The sequence below is a fragment of the Palaemon carinicauda genome, chromosome 5 (assembly GCF_036898095.1).
Source record: "Palaemon carinicauda isolate YSFRI2023 chromosome 5, ASM3689809v2, whole genome shotgun sequence".
Taxonomy (NCBI): domain Eukaryota; kingdom Metazoa; phylum Arthropoda; class Malacostraca; order Decapoda; family Palaemonidae; genus Palaemon; species Palaemon carinicauda.
In genome coordinates this window covers 128,456,273-128,471,140 of record NC_090729.1, presented here as the reverse complement: position 1 = coordinate 128,471,140, position 14,868 = coordinate 128,456,273, and the positions used below count along the sequence as shown (strand labels likewise).

General features: G+C 35.1%; 1 protein-coding gene across 1 annotated transcript in view; it reads right to left on the bottom strand.

Moving 5' to 3' along the window:
• LOC137640572 (beta-1,4-N-acetylgalactosaminyltransferase bre-4-like) overlaps positions 1-14,868 on the bottom strand; it is a 36,744-nt gene that overhangs the window by 21,845 nt on the left and 31 nt on the right. The window contains exons 1-2 of the mRNA XM_068373086.1: positions 14,828-14,868; positions 526-724 (exon numbers count right to left, since the gene is read on the bottom strand). The exon at positions 14,828-14,868 is cut by the window's right edge and continues 31 nt beyond it. Coding sequence (XP_068229187.1) covers positions 526-714 — 189 coding nt within the window. The 5' untranslated portion in view covers positions 715-724; positions 14,828-14,868. The remainder of the gene's footprint in view (positions 1-525; positions 725-14,827) is intronic.

Genomic DNA, 14,868 nt, shown 5'->3' with positions numbered 1-14,868 from the left:
GGTCAAATTAAACTCCTACAGAACTGGCCTGAATACATTCGGGATAAATAAAACATAATATATATTAAGCCAAACTGATAAAATACAAATTAAATCCTATATTAAAACCTATGACAAATATTTATTTAAATCTAATCTATTAAACCTACGTTTCTTAAAATCATTGAAATCTCGGAATCCAATAAAATGGCTGATAAATTTACTAATCACAACATAAATGTCTTTTGTCTCTTAGAAATAGTACATTAATAAAATATACGACATATGTTTAAAATGGTGTCACACTCACTATACTTCAAACACTTATTACCATTATTACTACCTAAGCTACAACCCAAGTTGGAAAAGTAATATGCTATAAGCCCAAGGGCTCCAACAGGGAAAAATAGCCCAGCAAAGAAAGGAAATGAGGAAATAAATAAACGATATAGGAAATAATGAACAATTCGAACAAAATATTTCAAACACAGTAACAGCATCAAGATAGATATTTCAAAATTAAACTATAAAAAGACTTTTACTTACCGTAGATTGAATGTCCGACCGAAACTTGAAATTCACAAAGACTTTGAAGTGAAGTATGTTGTAAGAAATATGAATAATGAACATTAACATGATTAGGATAAGCAGGAATTTCCAGAATCTCGGTCGAAATAGCCGTAGAAACCAGGAGCCACAGGTTGACACTCCATCGTCTGACACCGGGGCGTACATATAGTGTCAACTGGAAGTGAAATGTACGAATGAAAGGAAGAGATGCGATAGGTCGTAGTTCTCTCTATAGTTTAGTGAAGGATAAAACAAGTTATTCACCGAATGATACATATTCATATGCATATACATATACATACATACACACACACACACACACACACACACATATATATATATATATATATATATATATATATATATATATATATATATATATATATACACACACACACACACACATATATATACATATATATATATATATATATATATATATATATATATATATATATATATATGTATATATATATATATATATATATATATATATATATATATATATATATATGTATATATATATATATATATATATATATATATATATATATATATATATATATATATCTGTATATATATACATATATAATATATATACATATTCTTTTTTGTCTGCATCTTTTTCCAGCTTACCGTACTCTATCACATTACAAGTAACATATCCTCGTCGATTCCATCATTGATAATGACATATTTTGGACTGTAATGATAAAAATTAAAACAAAGCACTCAAAGTTCTGTATCAAAAAGTTTTTTTTTCTGTATTTCACGATGTATTTTTCATGTCACATAAGGCATTTATCCTTGATAATTGAATACTTACTTGCACACACACACTCGCACACACAAACATTTTTGATACAGAATTATGAGTGCTTTGTTTTAATCTTTATCATTACGGGTTCAAAATATATCATTATCAATGATGGAATCGACGAGGATGTGTTACTTGTTGTGTGATAGAGTACGGTAAGCTGTTTTTGAGATCATTCAGATGGAAAGGTACAATTCCTTTAGAAAAAAAAAAAAATGGCGCCGTTGCAAAGGCAATGCCTCACCACCAGAACCTACCTACTACACTGTTTAAGAAAAAAATACGTAATTTTAATTAGGGTTCCTTTCTTGAAATATACTATTTTCAGCAGCATTTCAGTAAACTATAGGCGACCGTAATTATACGTTACTTTATTATTATCAATTACGGGTTTGTGACCGCAATATCACTCCTTTACGTCAATATATCCGTTTTAAACCGGTAAAAATCCTGGACTGAATGTTGCCAGGCATTTACCGGTTTTTAAGGCAAATTTCTAACAATGTGCAGGTGTTGTGAATACCCCTCCACAATACTGTTAAAAATTTGCATTAAAAACGGCAAATGCCTAGCAACATTCATTTCAGGATTTTTACCGTTTTCAAAACGATATCTTGACGTAAAGGAGTGATATTACGGTCACCAACCCGTAAAAGATAATAACAAAGAAAGTAAAATTACGGTCGCCTATATTTTACTGAAATATGGATGAGCAGAGCATATTTTTACGGAAAAATATCTGAATGAAATTACTATTTTTCTTTAAGTGTATACAAGTGTTCGTTGTGTAAGAAAATGAATAGATTCTTCTCAGAAATGCCAGAATCGAACAATGAAGTCATGTCCTTTCCGTGATTTTGTGAATTCGTTTTGTGAAATAGTACAAAAATATAAAGTTCGTTCGGCATCTGTGGCTTATGTCAGTCCTTTCGTGTTTTATAGTAATTTTTGCGGTTCAATTTTTCTATATTCCCAATATCTGTCGTGAACTAAGTGAGTGACCTTATATGAAAGGCCAAATTATTTTTGAAGATATCTCAGCCCACCCGTAGCCCAGTCATTCCCTAACCATAGATTTCGGAGCGAGGTGGATGAGGTGGGGGTTGTGGGGGGGGGGGGGGGGGGCAGCTGATATTTTCGACGGCGGAATCAATAACTCCTATACCAATAAATATATTCAAACGAAATTTTAATGCATTATATATATATATATATATATATATATATATATATATATATATATATATATATATATATATATATATATATATATATATATACATATATATATATATATATATATATATATATATATATATATATATATATATATATATATATTTATATATATATATATGTGCGTATATATATATATATATATATATATATATATATATATATATATATATATATATATATATATATATATATATATATATATATATATATATATACATATATATATATATATATATATATATATATATATATATATATATATACACATTCATATAATCAAGCTTTGTTTCTGCCAATTTTCAGGTTCATACCTGCTATGGGCATACCCTGGCTGTCACTTTTGTTCGTGAGTGACGACTTTCAGCTAAAAAATCAGTGAGGAGGAGCAAACTGCTCCTTGAGTTTTACAGGTATCCAGATTATTTTCACATATTGCCGTAAATTGATCGTGGAATATTTCACATATCTAAATAAAATTTTCAGAGATTAATCGGATGGAAATTTTCTATTTCCATACAAATTTTCCTGTTGATATCTGCCATAGAAAAGCCACAGCAAACGTTTATTTCGGGATAAAATATCAGCAGTTCCCCCTCCTCCCGAAATCTATGGTTAGGGAATGACTGGGCTACGGGAGAATATGTAAAGAATAGGCCAGACTATTTAGTGTGTGTGTGTGTGTGTGTGTGTGTGTGTGTGTGTGTGAAGGCAAAGGGAAAATGAAACGTAACCAGAGAGAAGGACCCAATGTAGTACTGTCTCTGACCTTTACTCTCTGCATGAGATCAACATGTTTATTAGCAAGATATATGGCCTTTGAAAAAGTCATTTATTCATCACTTTCTTGAATCAACTTGTTCCACTGCTTTGTGGTCTAAGGGCTAGAGTGCTAGACGCACCGTCAAAAAGCCCCTGTCCGGAGAGAAGCTCCGGGCAATCTGAAGAAGAAGAAGAATGCTTTGTGGAATGAAATTAAGATTTCAACAGATCATAGTTTTAATACGCCAGAGTGTAGACTATTGTAAAAAAAAAAAAAAATTCTCTACAAAACTGTTGAATTTTTTTAACTCTATTGGAAAATACTTGTGAGCACACACTTTGACGTCAATGTTTATGGTTCAACAGGTGTCTCCTTTTCATTTACCATATTTCAAATCAGATGTCAGAAATGGAAAAGCTTTTCAATAATGAAACATGTTTATTCATAGAATCATTACAGTGACGTTACCCACTAATTACTGTACTGAGTGTTTAGCTTTAGTGACAGTGCGTTCACTCGCTGATACCTTTAATCCAAGAGATTAAACTCTAACCCAAGGGAATGGAAAGCCAGGGGAAAGAAGCAATGGCTCTACCCAAGACTAGAAAACAATGGTTTGATTTTGGAGTGTCCTTCTCCTACAAGAGCTGCTTACCATAGCTAAAGAGTCTCTTCTACCCTTACCAAGAGGGAAGAAGCCACTGAACAAATACATTACAATAGTTAACCCCTTGAGAGAACACGAGTTGTTTGGTTATTTCCGTGTTATCAGGTGTATGAAGACAGAGGAGAATGTGGACAAAATAAAACCAGACTATTCGGTGTATGTGTATGCAAAGACAAAATGAACCGTAACCAAAGAGAGGGATCCAATGTTGTACTGTCTGGCCAGTCAAAGGACCCAATAACTCTCTAGCGGTAACATCTCAACGAGTGGCTGGTGCCCTGGCCAACATACTACCTTTAGCATGAGAATGTCCGTGACCTCTTATTGTCTAATGCCCAAAGCACCCTACTAAGCAGTGACCTCTGGGCAAGGGCCACTGAATTCCTAATACTTTGCTCACATTACTATTCTGTGATTCACCTCTTTTCTTAGCATCATCTGTTATATTTATTCCCAGATCTTTATACGAATAAACTATTTATTTCAACATTCATTATTTCATTAGAAACCTAATAGCTTTAACCCGTTAACACCCCGCATATTGGTTCTCTCTTTAGATCGAAATATGCCACATTCAGATTTTGTTCCTCATTTTCAAAAATCCCACGACACAATTGTTGCATAACAGCGCATGATCCACCTAGCCTCTTCCTTGCTGTGACCCCCGCCTCGCACCTGTTCGTCCTTTATCCATTTCTTTGTTCTTCTACTTTCCATATCTCTGTTCTTCCACTATCCATATTTCTGTTCTTCCACTTTCCATTTCTCTGTTCTTCCACTTTCCATTTCTCTGCTCTTCCACTATCCATTTCTCTGTTTTTTACCCAATCATTTTCTCTGTTTTTTCCCCTATTCATTTCTCTGTTTTTCCTCTATCCATATCTCTGTTCTTCCACTATCCATTTCTCTGTTTTTTACCCAATCTATTTCTCTGTTTTTCCTCTATCCATATCTCTCTTCTTCCACTTTCCATTACTCTGTTCTTCCACTTTCTATTTCTCTGCTCTTCCACTATCCATTTCTCTGTTTTTTTACCCAATCCATTTCTCTGTTTTTTCCCCTATCCATTTCTCTGCTTTTCCTCTATCCATATCTCTGTTCTTCCACTATCCATTTCTCTGTTTTTTACCCAATCTATTTCTCTGTTTTTCCTCTATCCATATCTCTGTTCTTCCACTATCCATTTCTCTATTTTTTACCCAATCTATTTCTATGTTTTTCCTCTATCCATATCTCTGTTCTTCCACTATCCATTTCTGTGTTTTTTACCCAATCTATTTCTCTGTTTTTCCTCTATTCATATCTCTGTTCTTCCACTTTCCATTTCTCTGCTCTTCCACTATCTATTTCTCTGTTTTTCCTCTATCCATATCTCTGTTCTTCCACTATCCATTTCTCTGTTTTTTACCCAATCTATTTCTCTATTTTTCCTCTATCCATATCTCTGTTCTTCCACTTTCCATTTCTCTGTTTTTTACCCAATCTATTTCTCTATTTTTCCTCTATCCATATCTCTGTTCTTCCACTTTCCATTTCTCTGTTTTTTACCCAATCTATTTCTCTGTTTTTCCTCTATTCATATCTCTGTCCTTCCACTTTCCATTTCTCTGTTCTTCCACTTTCCATTTCTCTGTTCTTCCACTTTCCATATCTCTGTTCTTCCACTATCCATTTCTCTGTTTTTTACCCAATCCATATCTCTGTTTTTCCCCTATCCATTTCTCTGTTTTTCCTCTATCCATATCTCTGTTCTTCCACTATCCATTTCTCTGTTTTTTACCCAATCTATTTCTCTGTTTTTCCTCTATCCATATCTCTGTTCTTCCACTTTCCATTTCTCTGTTCTTCCACTATCCATTTCTCTGTTTTTCCTCTATCCATATCTCTGTTCTTCCACTATCCATTTCTCTGTTTTTTACCCAATCTTTTTGTCTGTTTTTCCTCTATCCATATCTCTGTTCTTCCACTTTCCATTTCTCTGTTCTTCCACTATCCATTTCTCTGTTTTTTACCCAATCTATTTCTCTGTTTTCCTCTATCCATATATCTGTTCTTCCACTATCCATTTCTCTGTTTTTTACCCAATCTATTTCTCTGTTTTTCCTCTATCCATATCTCTGTTCTTCCACTATCCATTTCTCTGTTTTTTACCCAATCTATTTCTCTGTTTTTCCTCTATCCATATCTCTGTTCTTCCACTTTCCATTTCTCTGTTCTTCCACTATCCATTTCTCTGTTTTTCCTCTATCCATATCTCTGTTCTTCCACTATCCATTTCTCTGTTTTTTACCCAATCTTTTTGTCTGTTTTTCCTCTATCCATATCTCTGTTCTTCCACTTTCCATTTCTCTGCTCTTCCACTATCCCTTTCTTTGTTTTTTACCCAATCCATTTCTCTGTTTTTCCCCTATCCATTTCTCTGTTTTTCCTCTATCCATATCTCTGTTCTTCCACCATCCATTTCTCAGTTTTTTACCCAATCTATTTCTCTGTTTTTCCTCTATCCATATCTCTGTTCTTCCACTTTCCATTTCTCTGCTCTTCCACTATCCATTTCTCTGTTTTTTACCCAATCCATTTCTCTGTTTTTCCCTATCCATTTCTCTGTTTTTCCTCTATCCATATCTCTGTTCTTCCACCATCCATTTCTCAGTTTTTTACCCAATCTATTTCTCTGTTTTTCCTCTATCCATATCTCTGTTCTTCCTCTTTCCATTTCTCTGCTCTTCCACTATCCCTTTCTCTGTTTTTACCCAATCCATTTCTCTGTTTTTCCCCTATCCATTTCTCTGTTTTTCCTCTATCCATATCTCTGTTCTTCCACTATCCATTTCTCTGTTTTTTACCCAATCTATTTCTCTGTTTTTCCTCTATCCATATCTCTGTTCTTCCACTATCCATTTCTCTGTTTTTTACCCAATCTATTTCTCTGTTTTTCCTCTATCCATATCTCTGTTCTTCCACTATCCATTTCTCTGTTTTTTACCCAATCTATTTCTCTGTTTTTCCTCTATCCATATCTCTGTTCTTCCACTTTCCATTTCTCTGCTCTTCCACTATCCATTTCTCTGTTTTTTACCCAATCCATTTCTCTGTTTTTTCCCCTATCATTTTTTCTCTGTTTTTCCTCTATCCATATCTCTGTTCTTCCACTGTCCATTTCTCTGTTTTTTACCCAATCCATTTCTCTGTTTTTCCTCTATCCATATCTCTGTTGTTTCCACTATCCATTTCTCTGTTATTTACCCAATCTATTTGTCTGTTTTTCCTATATTCATATCTTTGTTCTTCCACTATCCATTTCTCTGTTTTTTACCCAATCTATTTCTCTGTTTTTCCTCTATCCATATCTCTGTTCTTCCACTATCCATTTCTCTGTTTTTTACCCAATCTATTTCTCTGTTTTTCCTCTATCCATATCTCTGTTCTTCCACTTTCCATTTCTCTGCTCTTCCACTATCCATTTCTCTGTTTTTTACCCAATCCATTTCTCTGTTTTTTCCCCTATCCATTTCTCTGTTTTTCTTCTATCCATATCTCTGTTCTTCCACTTTCCATTTCTCTGCTCTTCCACTATCCATTTCTCTGTTTTTTACCCAATCCATTTCTCTATTTTTCCCCTATCCATATCTCTGTTCTTCCACTATCCATTTCTCTGTTTTTTACCCAATCTATTTCTCTGTTTTTCCTCTATCCATATCTCTGTTCTTCCACTATCCATTTCTCTGTTTTTTACCCAATCTATTTCTCTGTTTTTCCTCTATCCATATCTCTGTTCTTCCACTATCCATTTCTCTGTCTTTTACCCAATCTATTTCTCTGTTTTTCCTCTATCCATATCTCTGTTCTTCCACTATCCATTTCTCTGTTTTTTATGCAATATATTTCTCTGTTTTTCCTCTATCCATATCTCTGTTCTTCCACTATCCATTTCTCTGTTTTTTACCCAATCTATTTCTCTGTTTTTCCTCTATCCATATCTCTGTTCTTCCACTATCCATTTCTCTGTTTTTTACCCAATCTATTTCTCTGTTTTTCCTCTATCCATATCTCTGTTCTTCCACTTTCCATTTCTCTGCTCTTCCACTATCCATTTCTCTGTTTTTTACCCAATCCATTTTTCTGTTTTTTCCCCTATCCATTTCTCTGTTTTTCCTCTATCCATATCTCTGTTCTTCCACTTTCCATTTCTCTGCTCTTCCACTATCCATTTCTCTGTTTTTTACCCAATCCATTACTCTGTTTTTTTCCCTATCCATTTCTCTGTTTTTCCTCTATCCATATCTCTGTTCTTCCACTTTCCATTTCTCTGCTCTTCCACTATCCATTTCTCTGTTTTTTACCCAATCCATTTCTCTGTTTTTCCCCTATCCATTTCTCTGTTTTTCCTCTATCCATATCTCTGTTCTTCACTATCCATTTCTCTGTTTATTTACCCAATCTATTTCTCTGTTTGTCCTCTATCCATATCTCTCTTCTTCCACTATTCATTTCTCTGTGTTTTACCCAATCTATTTCTCTGTTTTTCCTCTATCCATATCTCTGTTCTTCCACTATCCATTTCTCTGTTTTTTACCCAATCTATTTCTCTGTTTTTCCTCTATCCATATCTCTGTTCTTCCACTTTCCATTTCTCTGCTCTTCCACTATCCATTTCTCTGTTTTTTTACCCAATCCATTTCTCTGTTTTTCCCCTATCCATTTCTTTGTTTTTCCTCTATCCATATCTCTGTTCTTCCACTATCCATTTCTCTGTTTTTTACCCAATCTATTTCTCTGTTTTTCCTCTATCCATATCTCTGTTCTTCCACTATCCATTTCTCTGTTTTTTACCCAATCTATTTCTCTGTTTTCCTCTATCCATATCTGTTCTTCCACTTTCCATTTCTCTGCTCTTCCACTATCCATTTCTCTGTTTTTTACCCAATCTATTTCTCTGTTTTTCCTCTATCCATATCTCTGTTCTTCCACTATCCATTTCTCTGTTTTTTACCCAATCTATTTCTCTGTTTTCCTCTATCCATATCTGTTCTTCCACTATCCATATCTCTGTTCTTCCACTATCCATTTCTCTGTTTTTTACCCAATCTATTTCTCTGTTTTTCCTCTATCCATATCTCTGTTCTTCCACTATCCATTTCTCTGTTTTTTACCCAATCTATTTCTCTGTTTTTCCTTTATCCATATCTCTGTTCTTCCACTTTCCATTTCTCTGCTCTTCCACTATCCATTTCTCTGTTTTTTACCCAATCCATTTCTCTGTTTTTCCCCTATCCATTTCTCTGTTTTTCCTCTATCCATATCTCTGTTCTTCCACTATCCATTTCTCTGTTTTTTACCCAATCTATTTCTCTGTTTTTCCTCTATCCATATCTCTGTTCTTCCACTATCCATTTCTCTGTTTTTTACCCAATCTATTTCTCTGTTTTTCCTCTATCCATATCTCTGTTCTTCCACTTTCCATTTCTCTGTTCTTCCACTTTCCATTTCTCTGTTCTTCCACTATCCATTTCTCTGTTTTTTACCCAATCCATTTCTCTGTTTTTTCCCCTATCCATTTCTCTGTTTTTCCTCTATCCATATCTCTGTTCTTCCACTATCCATTTATCTGTTTTTTACCCAATCTATTTCTCCCGTTTTCCTCTATCCATATCTCTGTTCTTCCACTATCCATTTCTCTGTTCTTCCCCTCCCTTTCTCTGTTCTTCCACTTTCCATTTGTCTGTTCTTCCACTTTCCATTTTTCTGTTTTTTCCCTATTCATTTCTCTGTTCTTCCACTATCCATTTCTCTGTTCTTCCACTTTCCATTTCTCTTTTTTTCCCTATTCATTTCTCTGTTCTTCCACTATCCATTTCTCTGTTCTTCCGCTATCAATTTCTCTCTTCTTCCACTTTCCATTTCTCTCTTCTTCTCCTATCCATTCTTCTATTCTTCCACTATCCATTTCTCTGTTCTTTCCTTATCCATTTCTCTGTTCTTCCACTATCAAATTCTCTGTTCTTCCACTTTCAATTTCTTTGTTCTTCCACTATCCATTTCTCTGTTCTTCCCTTATCCATTTCTCTGTTCTTCCACTATCCATTTCTCTGTTTTTCCACTTTCCATTTGTCTGTTCTTCCACTTTCCATTTCTCTGTTTTTCCCCTATTCATTTCTCTGTTCTTCCACTATCCATTTCTCTGTTCTTCCCCTATCCATTTCTCTGTTCTTCCACTTTTCATTTCTCTGTTCATCTCCTATCCATTCCTCTGTTCTTCCACTATCCATTTCTCTGTTCTTCCCTTATCCATTTCTCTGTTCTTCCACTATCCATTTCTCTTTTCTTCCACTTTCCATTTCTCTGTTCGTCTCCTATCCATTCCTCTGTTCTTCCACTATCCATTTCTCTGTTCTTCCCTTATCCATTTCTCTGTTCTTCCACTATCCATTTCTCTATTCTTCCACTTTCCATTTCTCTGTTTTTTCCCTATTCTTTTCTCTGTTCTTCCACTATCCGTTTCTCTGTTCTTCCCTTATCCATTTCTCTGTTCTTCCACTATCCATTTCTCTGTTCTTCCACTTTCCATTTCTCTGTTCTTCCCCTATCCATTCTTCTGTTCTTCCACTATCCATTTCTCTGTTCTTTCCTTATCCATTTCTCTGTTCTTCCACTATCAATTTCTCTGTTCTTCCACTTTCAATTTCTTTGTTCTTCCACTATCCAATTCTCTGTTCTTCCCTTATCCATTTCTCTGTTCTTCCACTATCCATTTATCTGTTCTTCCACTCTCCATTTCTCTGTTCTTCCACTTTCCATTTGTCTGTCCGTGTCCTATCCATTCCTCTGTTCTTCCACTATCCATTTCTCTGTTCTTCCCTTATCTATTTCTCTGTTCTTCCACTATCCATTTCTCTGTTCTTCCACTTTCCATTTCTCTGTTCTTCCCCTATCCATTCTTCTGTTCTTCCACTATCCATTTCTCTGTTCTTTCCTTATCCATTTTTCTGTTCTTCCACTATCAATTTCTCTGTTCTTCCACTTTCAATTTCTTTGTTCTTCGACTATCCAATTCTCTGTTCTTCCCTTATCCATTTCTCTGTTCTTCCACTATCCATTTATCTGTTCTTCCACTATCCATTTCTCTGTTCTCCCACTTTCCATTTGTCTGTTCTTCCACTTTCCATTTCTCTGTTTTTTCCCTATTCATTTCTCTGTTCTTCCAATATCCATTTCTCTGTTCTTCCAATATCCATTTCTCTGTTCTTCCACTTTCCATTTCTCTGTTCTTCTCCTATCCATATCTGTTCTTCCACTATCCATTTCTCTGTTTTTTACCCAATCTATTTCTCTATTTTTCCTCTATCCATATCTCTGTTCTTCCACTTTCCATTTCTCAGTTTTTTACCCAATCTATTTCTCTGTTTTTCCTCTATCCATATCTCTGTTCTTCCACTATCCATTTCTGTGTTTTTTACCCAATCTATTTCTCTGTTTTTCCTCTATTCATATCTCTGTTCTTCCACTTTCCATTTCTCTGCTCTTCCCTTATCCATATCTCTGTTCTTCCCTTATCCATTTCTCTGTTCTTCCACTATCCATTTCTCTGTTCTTCCACTTTCCATTTCTCTGTTTTTCCACTATCCATTCCTTTGTTCTCCCCTTATCCATTTCTCTGTTCTTCCACTTTCCATTTCTCTGTTCTTCCCTTATCCATTTCTCTGTTCTTCCACTATCCATTTCTCTGTTCTTCCACTATCCATTTCTCTGTTTTCCACTTTCCATTTATCTGTTATTCAACTATCAATTTCTCTGTTCTTTCACTTTTCCTATCACTGTTCCTTCACGTTCCATTTCCCTGTTTTTCCACTATTCATTTCTTTTTTTTCCACTATCCATTTCTCTGTTCATCTCCTATCCATTTCTCTGTTCTTCCACTATCCATTTCTCTGTTCTTCCACTATCCATTCCTCTGTTCTTCCACTTTCCATTTGTCTGTTCTTCCACTATCCATTTTTCTGTTCTTCCACTTTCCATTTCCCTGTTTTTCCACTATTCATTTATCTGTTCTTCCACTATCCATTTTTCTGTTTTTCCCCTATCCATTTCTCTGTTCTTCCACTTTCCATTTCTATGTTCTTCCCCTATCCATTCCTCTGTTCTTCCACTATCCATTTCTTTGTTCTTCCACTTTCCATTTCTCTGTTTTTTCCCTATTCATTTCTCTGTTCTTCCACTATCCATTTTTCTGTTCTTCCCCTATCCATTTCTCTGTTCTTCCACTTTCCATTTCTATGTTCTTCCCCTATCCATTCCTCTGTTCTTCCACTATCCATTTCTCTGTTCTTCCACTTTCCATTTCTCTGTTTTTTCCCTATTCATTTCTCTGTTCTTCCACTATCCATTTTCCTGTTCTTCCACTTTCCATTTCTCTGTTTTTTCCTTATTCATTTCTCTGTTCTTCCACTATCCATTTTTCTGTTCTTCCCCTATCCATTTCTCTGTTCTTCCACTTTCCATTTCTATGTTCTTCCCCTATCCATTCCTCTGTTCTTCCACTATCCATTTCTCTGTTCTTCCACTTTCCATTTCTCTGTTTTTTCCCTATTCATTTCTCTGTTCTTCCACTATCCATTTTTCTGTTCTTCCCCTATCCATTTCTCTGTTCTTCCACTTTCCATTTCTCTGCTCTTCCCCTATCCATTCCTCTGTTCTTCCACTATCCATTTCTCTGTTCTTCCACTTTCCATTTCTCTGTTTTTTCCCTATTCATTTCTCTGTTCTTCCACTATCCATTTTTCTGTTCTTCCACTTTCCATTTCTCTGTTTTTTCCCTATTCATTTCTCTGTTCTTCCACTATCCATTTTTCTGTTCTTCCCCTATCCATTTCTCTGTTCTTCCACTCTCCATTTCTCTGTTCTTCCACTTTCCATTTCTCTGTTTTTTCCCTATTCATTTCTCTGTTCTTCCACTATCCATTTTTCTGTTCTTCCCCTATCCATTTCTCTGTTCTTCCACTTTCCATTTCTATGTTCTTCCCCTATCCATTCCTCTCTTCTTCCACTATCCATTTCTCTGTTCTTCCCTTATCCATTTTTCTGCTCTTCCACTATCCATTTCTCTGTTTTTCCCTATTCATTTCTCTATTCTTCCACTATCCATTTCTCTGTTCTTCCACTATCCATTTCTCTGTTTTTTTCCCTATTCATTTTTCTGTTCTTCCACTATCCATTTCTCTGTTCTTCCACTATCTATTTCTCTGTTTTTTTCCCTATTCATTTCTCTGTTCTTCCACTATCCATTTCTCTGTTTTTTCCCTATTCATTTCTCTGTTCTTCCACTATCCATTTCTCTGTTTTTTCCCTATTCATTTCTCTGTTCTTCCACTATCCATTTCTCTGTTTATTCCCTATTCATTTCTCTGTTCTTCCACTATCCATTTCTCTGTTTTTTCCCTATTCATTTCTCTGTTCTTCCACTATCCATTTCTCTGTTTTTTCCCTATTCATTTCTCTGTTCTTCCACTATCCATTTCTTTGTTTTTTCCCTATTCATTTCTCTGTTCTTCCACTATCCATTTCTCTGTTTTTTCCCTATTCATTTCTCTGTTCTTCCACTATCCTTATCTCTGTTTTTTTCCTATTCATTTCTCTGTTTTTCCACTATCCATTTCTCTGTTCTTCCACTTTCCATTTTTCTGTTCTTCCCCTATCCATTCCTCTGTTCTTCCACTATCCATTTCTTTGTTCTTCCCTTATCCATTTCTCTGTTCTTCCCTTATCCATTTCTCTGTTCTTCCCCAATCTATTTCTCTGTTTTTCCTCTATCCATATCTCTGTTCTTCCACTTTTCCTTTCTCTGTTCTTTCCCTTTCCATTTCCCTGTTTTTCCACTATTCATTTCTCTTTTTTTCACTATCCATTTCTCTGTTCTTCCACTTTCCATTTCTCTGTTCTTCCACTATCCATTTCTCTGTTCTTCCACTTTCCATTTCTCTGATTTATCCCTATTCATTTCTCTGTTCTTCCACTTTCCATTTCTCTATTCTTCCACTATCCATTTCATTGTTCTTCCTTTATCTATTTTTCTCTTCTTCCACTTTCCATTTCTCTATTCTTCCCCTATCCATTCCTTTGTTCTTCCTTTTTCATTTCTCTGTTCTTCCACTCCCCATTTCTCTGTTCTTCCACTTTCCATTTCTCTGTTACTTGTATTAATTTTCAAATCATACCCCCCCCCCCCGTTATTCCTCTTCTTGTAACATTGTGTCTGTGTGAATCATACTTCTGTCTCTATCACCTTTAGTTTTGCACAATGGAACAATTGTAACTCACCTACACTGTTAAAAAAAAACCTAAATTCAACGGGAAATTTTCCTTAAAAAATATACTGTCCCCAGCGGTATTTCAGTAAAATACAGGCGACCGTAATTTTACCATACATTGTTATTATCTTTTATGGGTTACTGATCGTATCATCACTCCTTATACGTCAATCTTTAGGTCAATCTATCCGTTTTGAAATCGGTAAATGCCCGGCAACATTTATTCAAGGATTTTTACCAAATTTTTAACAGTGTATCTTTTTGAACATTTCCTCACCCAAGCACACCTAGCGATCCCTGATCAGTCACTCCCAACATCCCTCCAGAATCTTCGCATATCCTTGTCACTACAGCAGGATAACTCCACTACCCCAATAGGATTCCGTAAACGTGGCGATAATTTTGCATCAACTTGACAATACACGGCCTTTAAATCCGCACAACATCCATATTTTTCATTGCATGGGAAAACCTTAATCTTCAAGACTTACATTTCTCCTGTAACAAGTTTCACAATATTCGTTTGACAAGT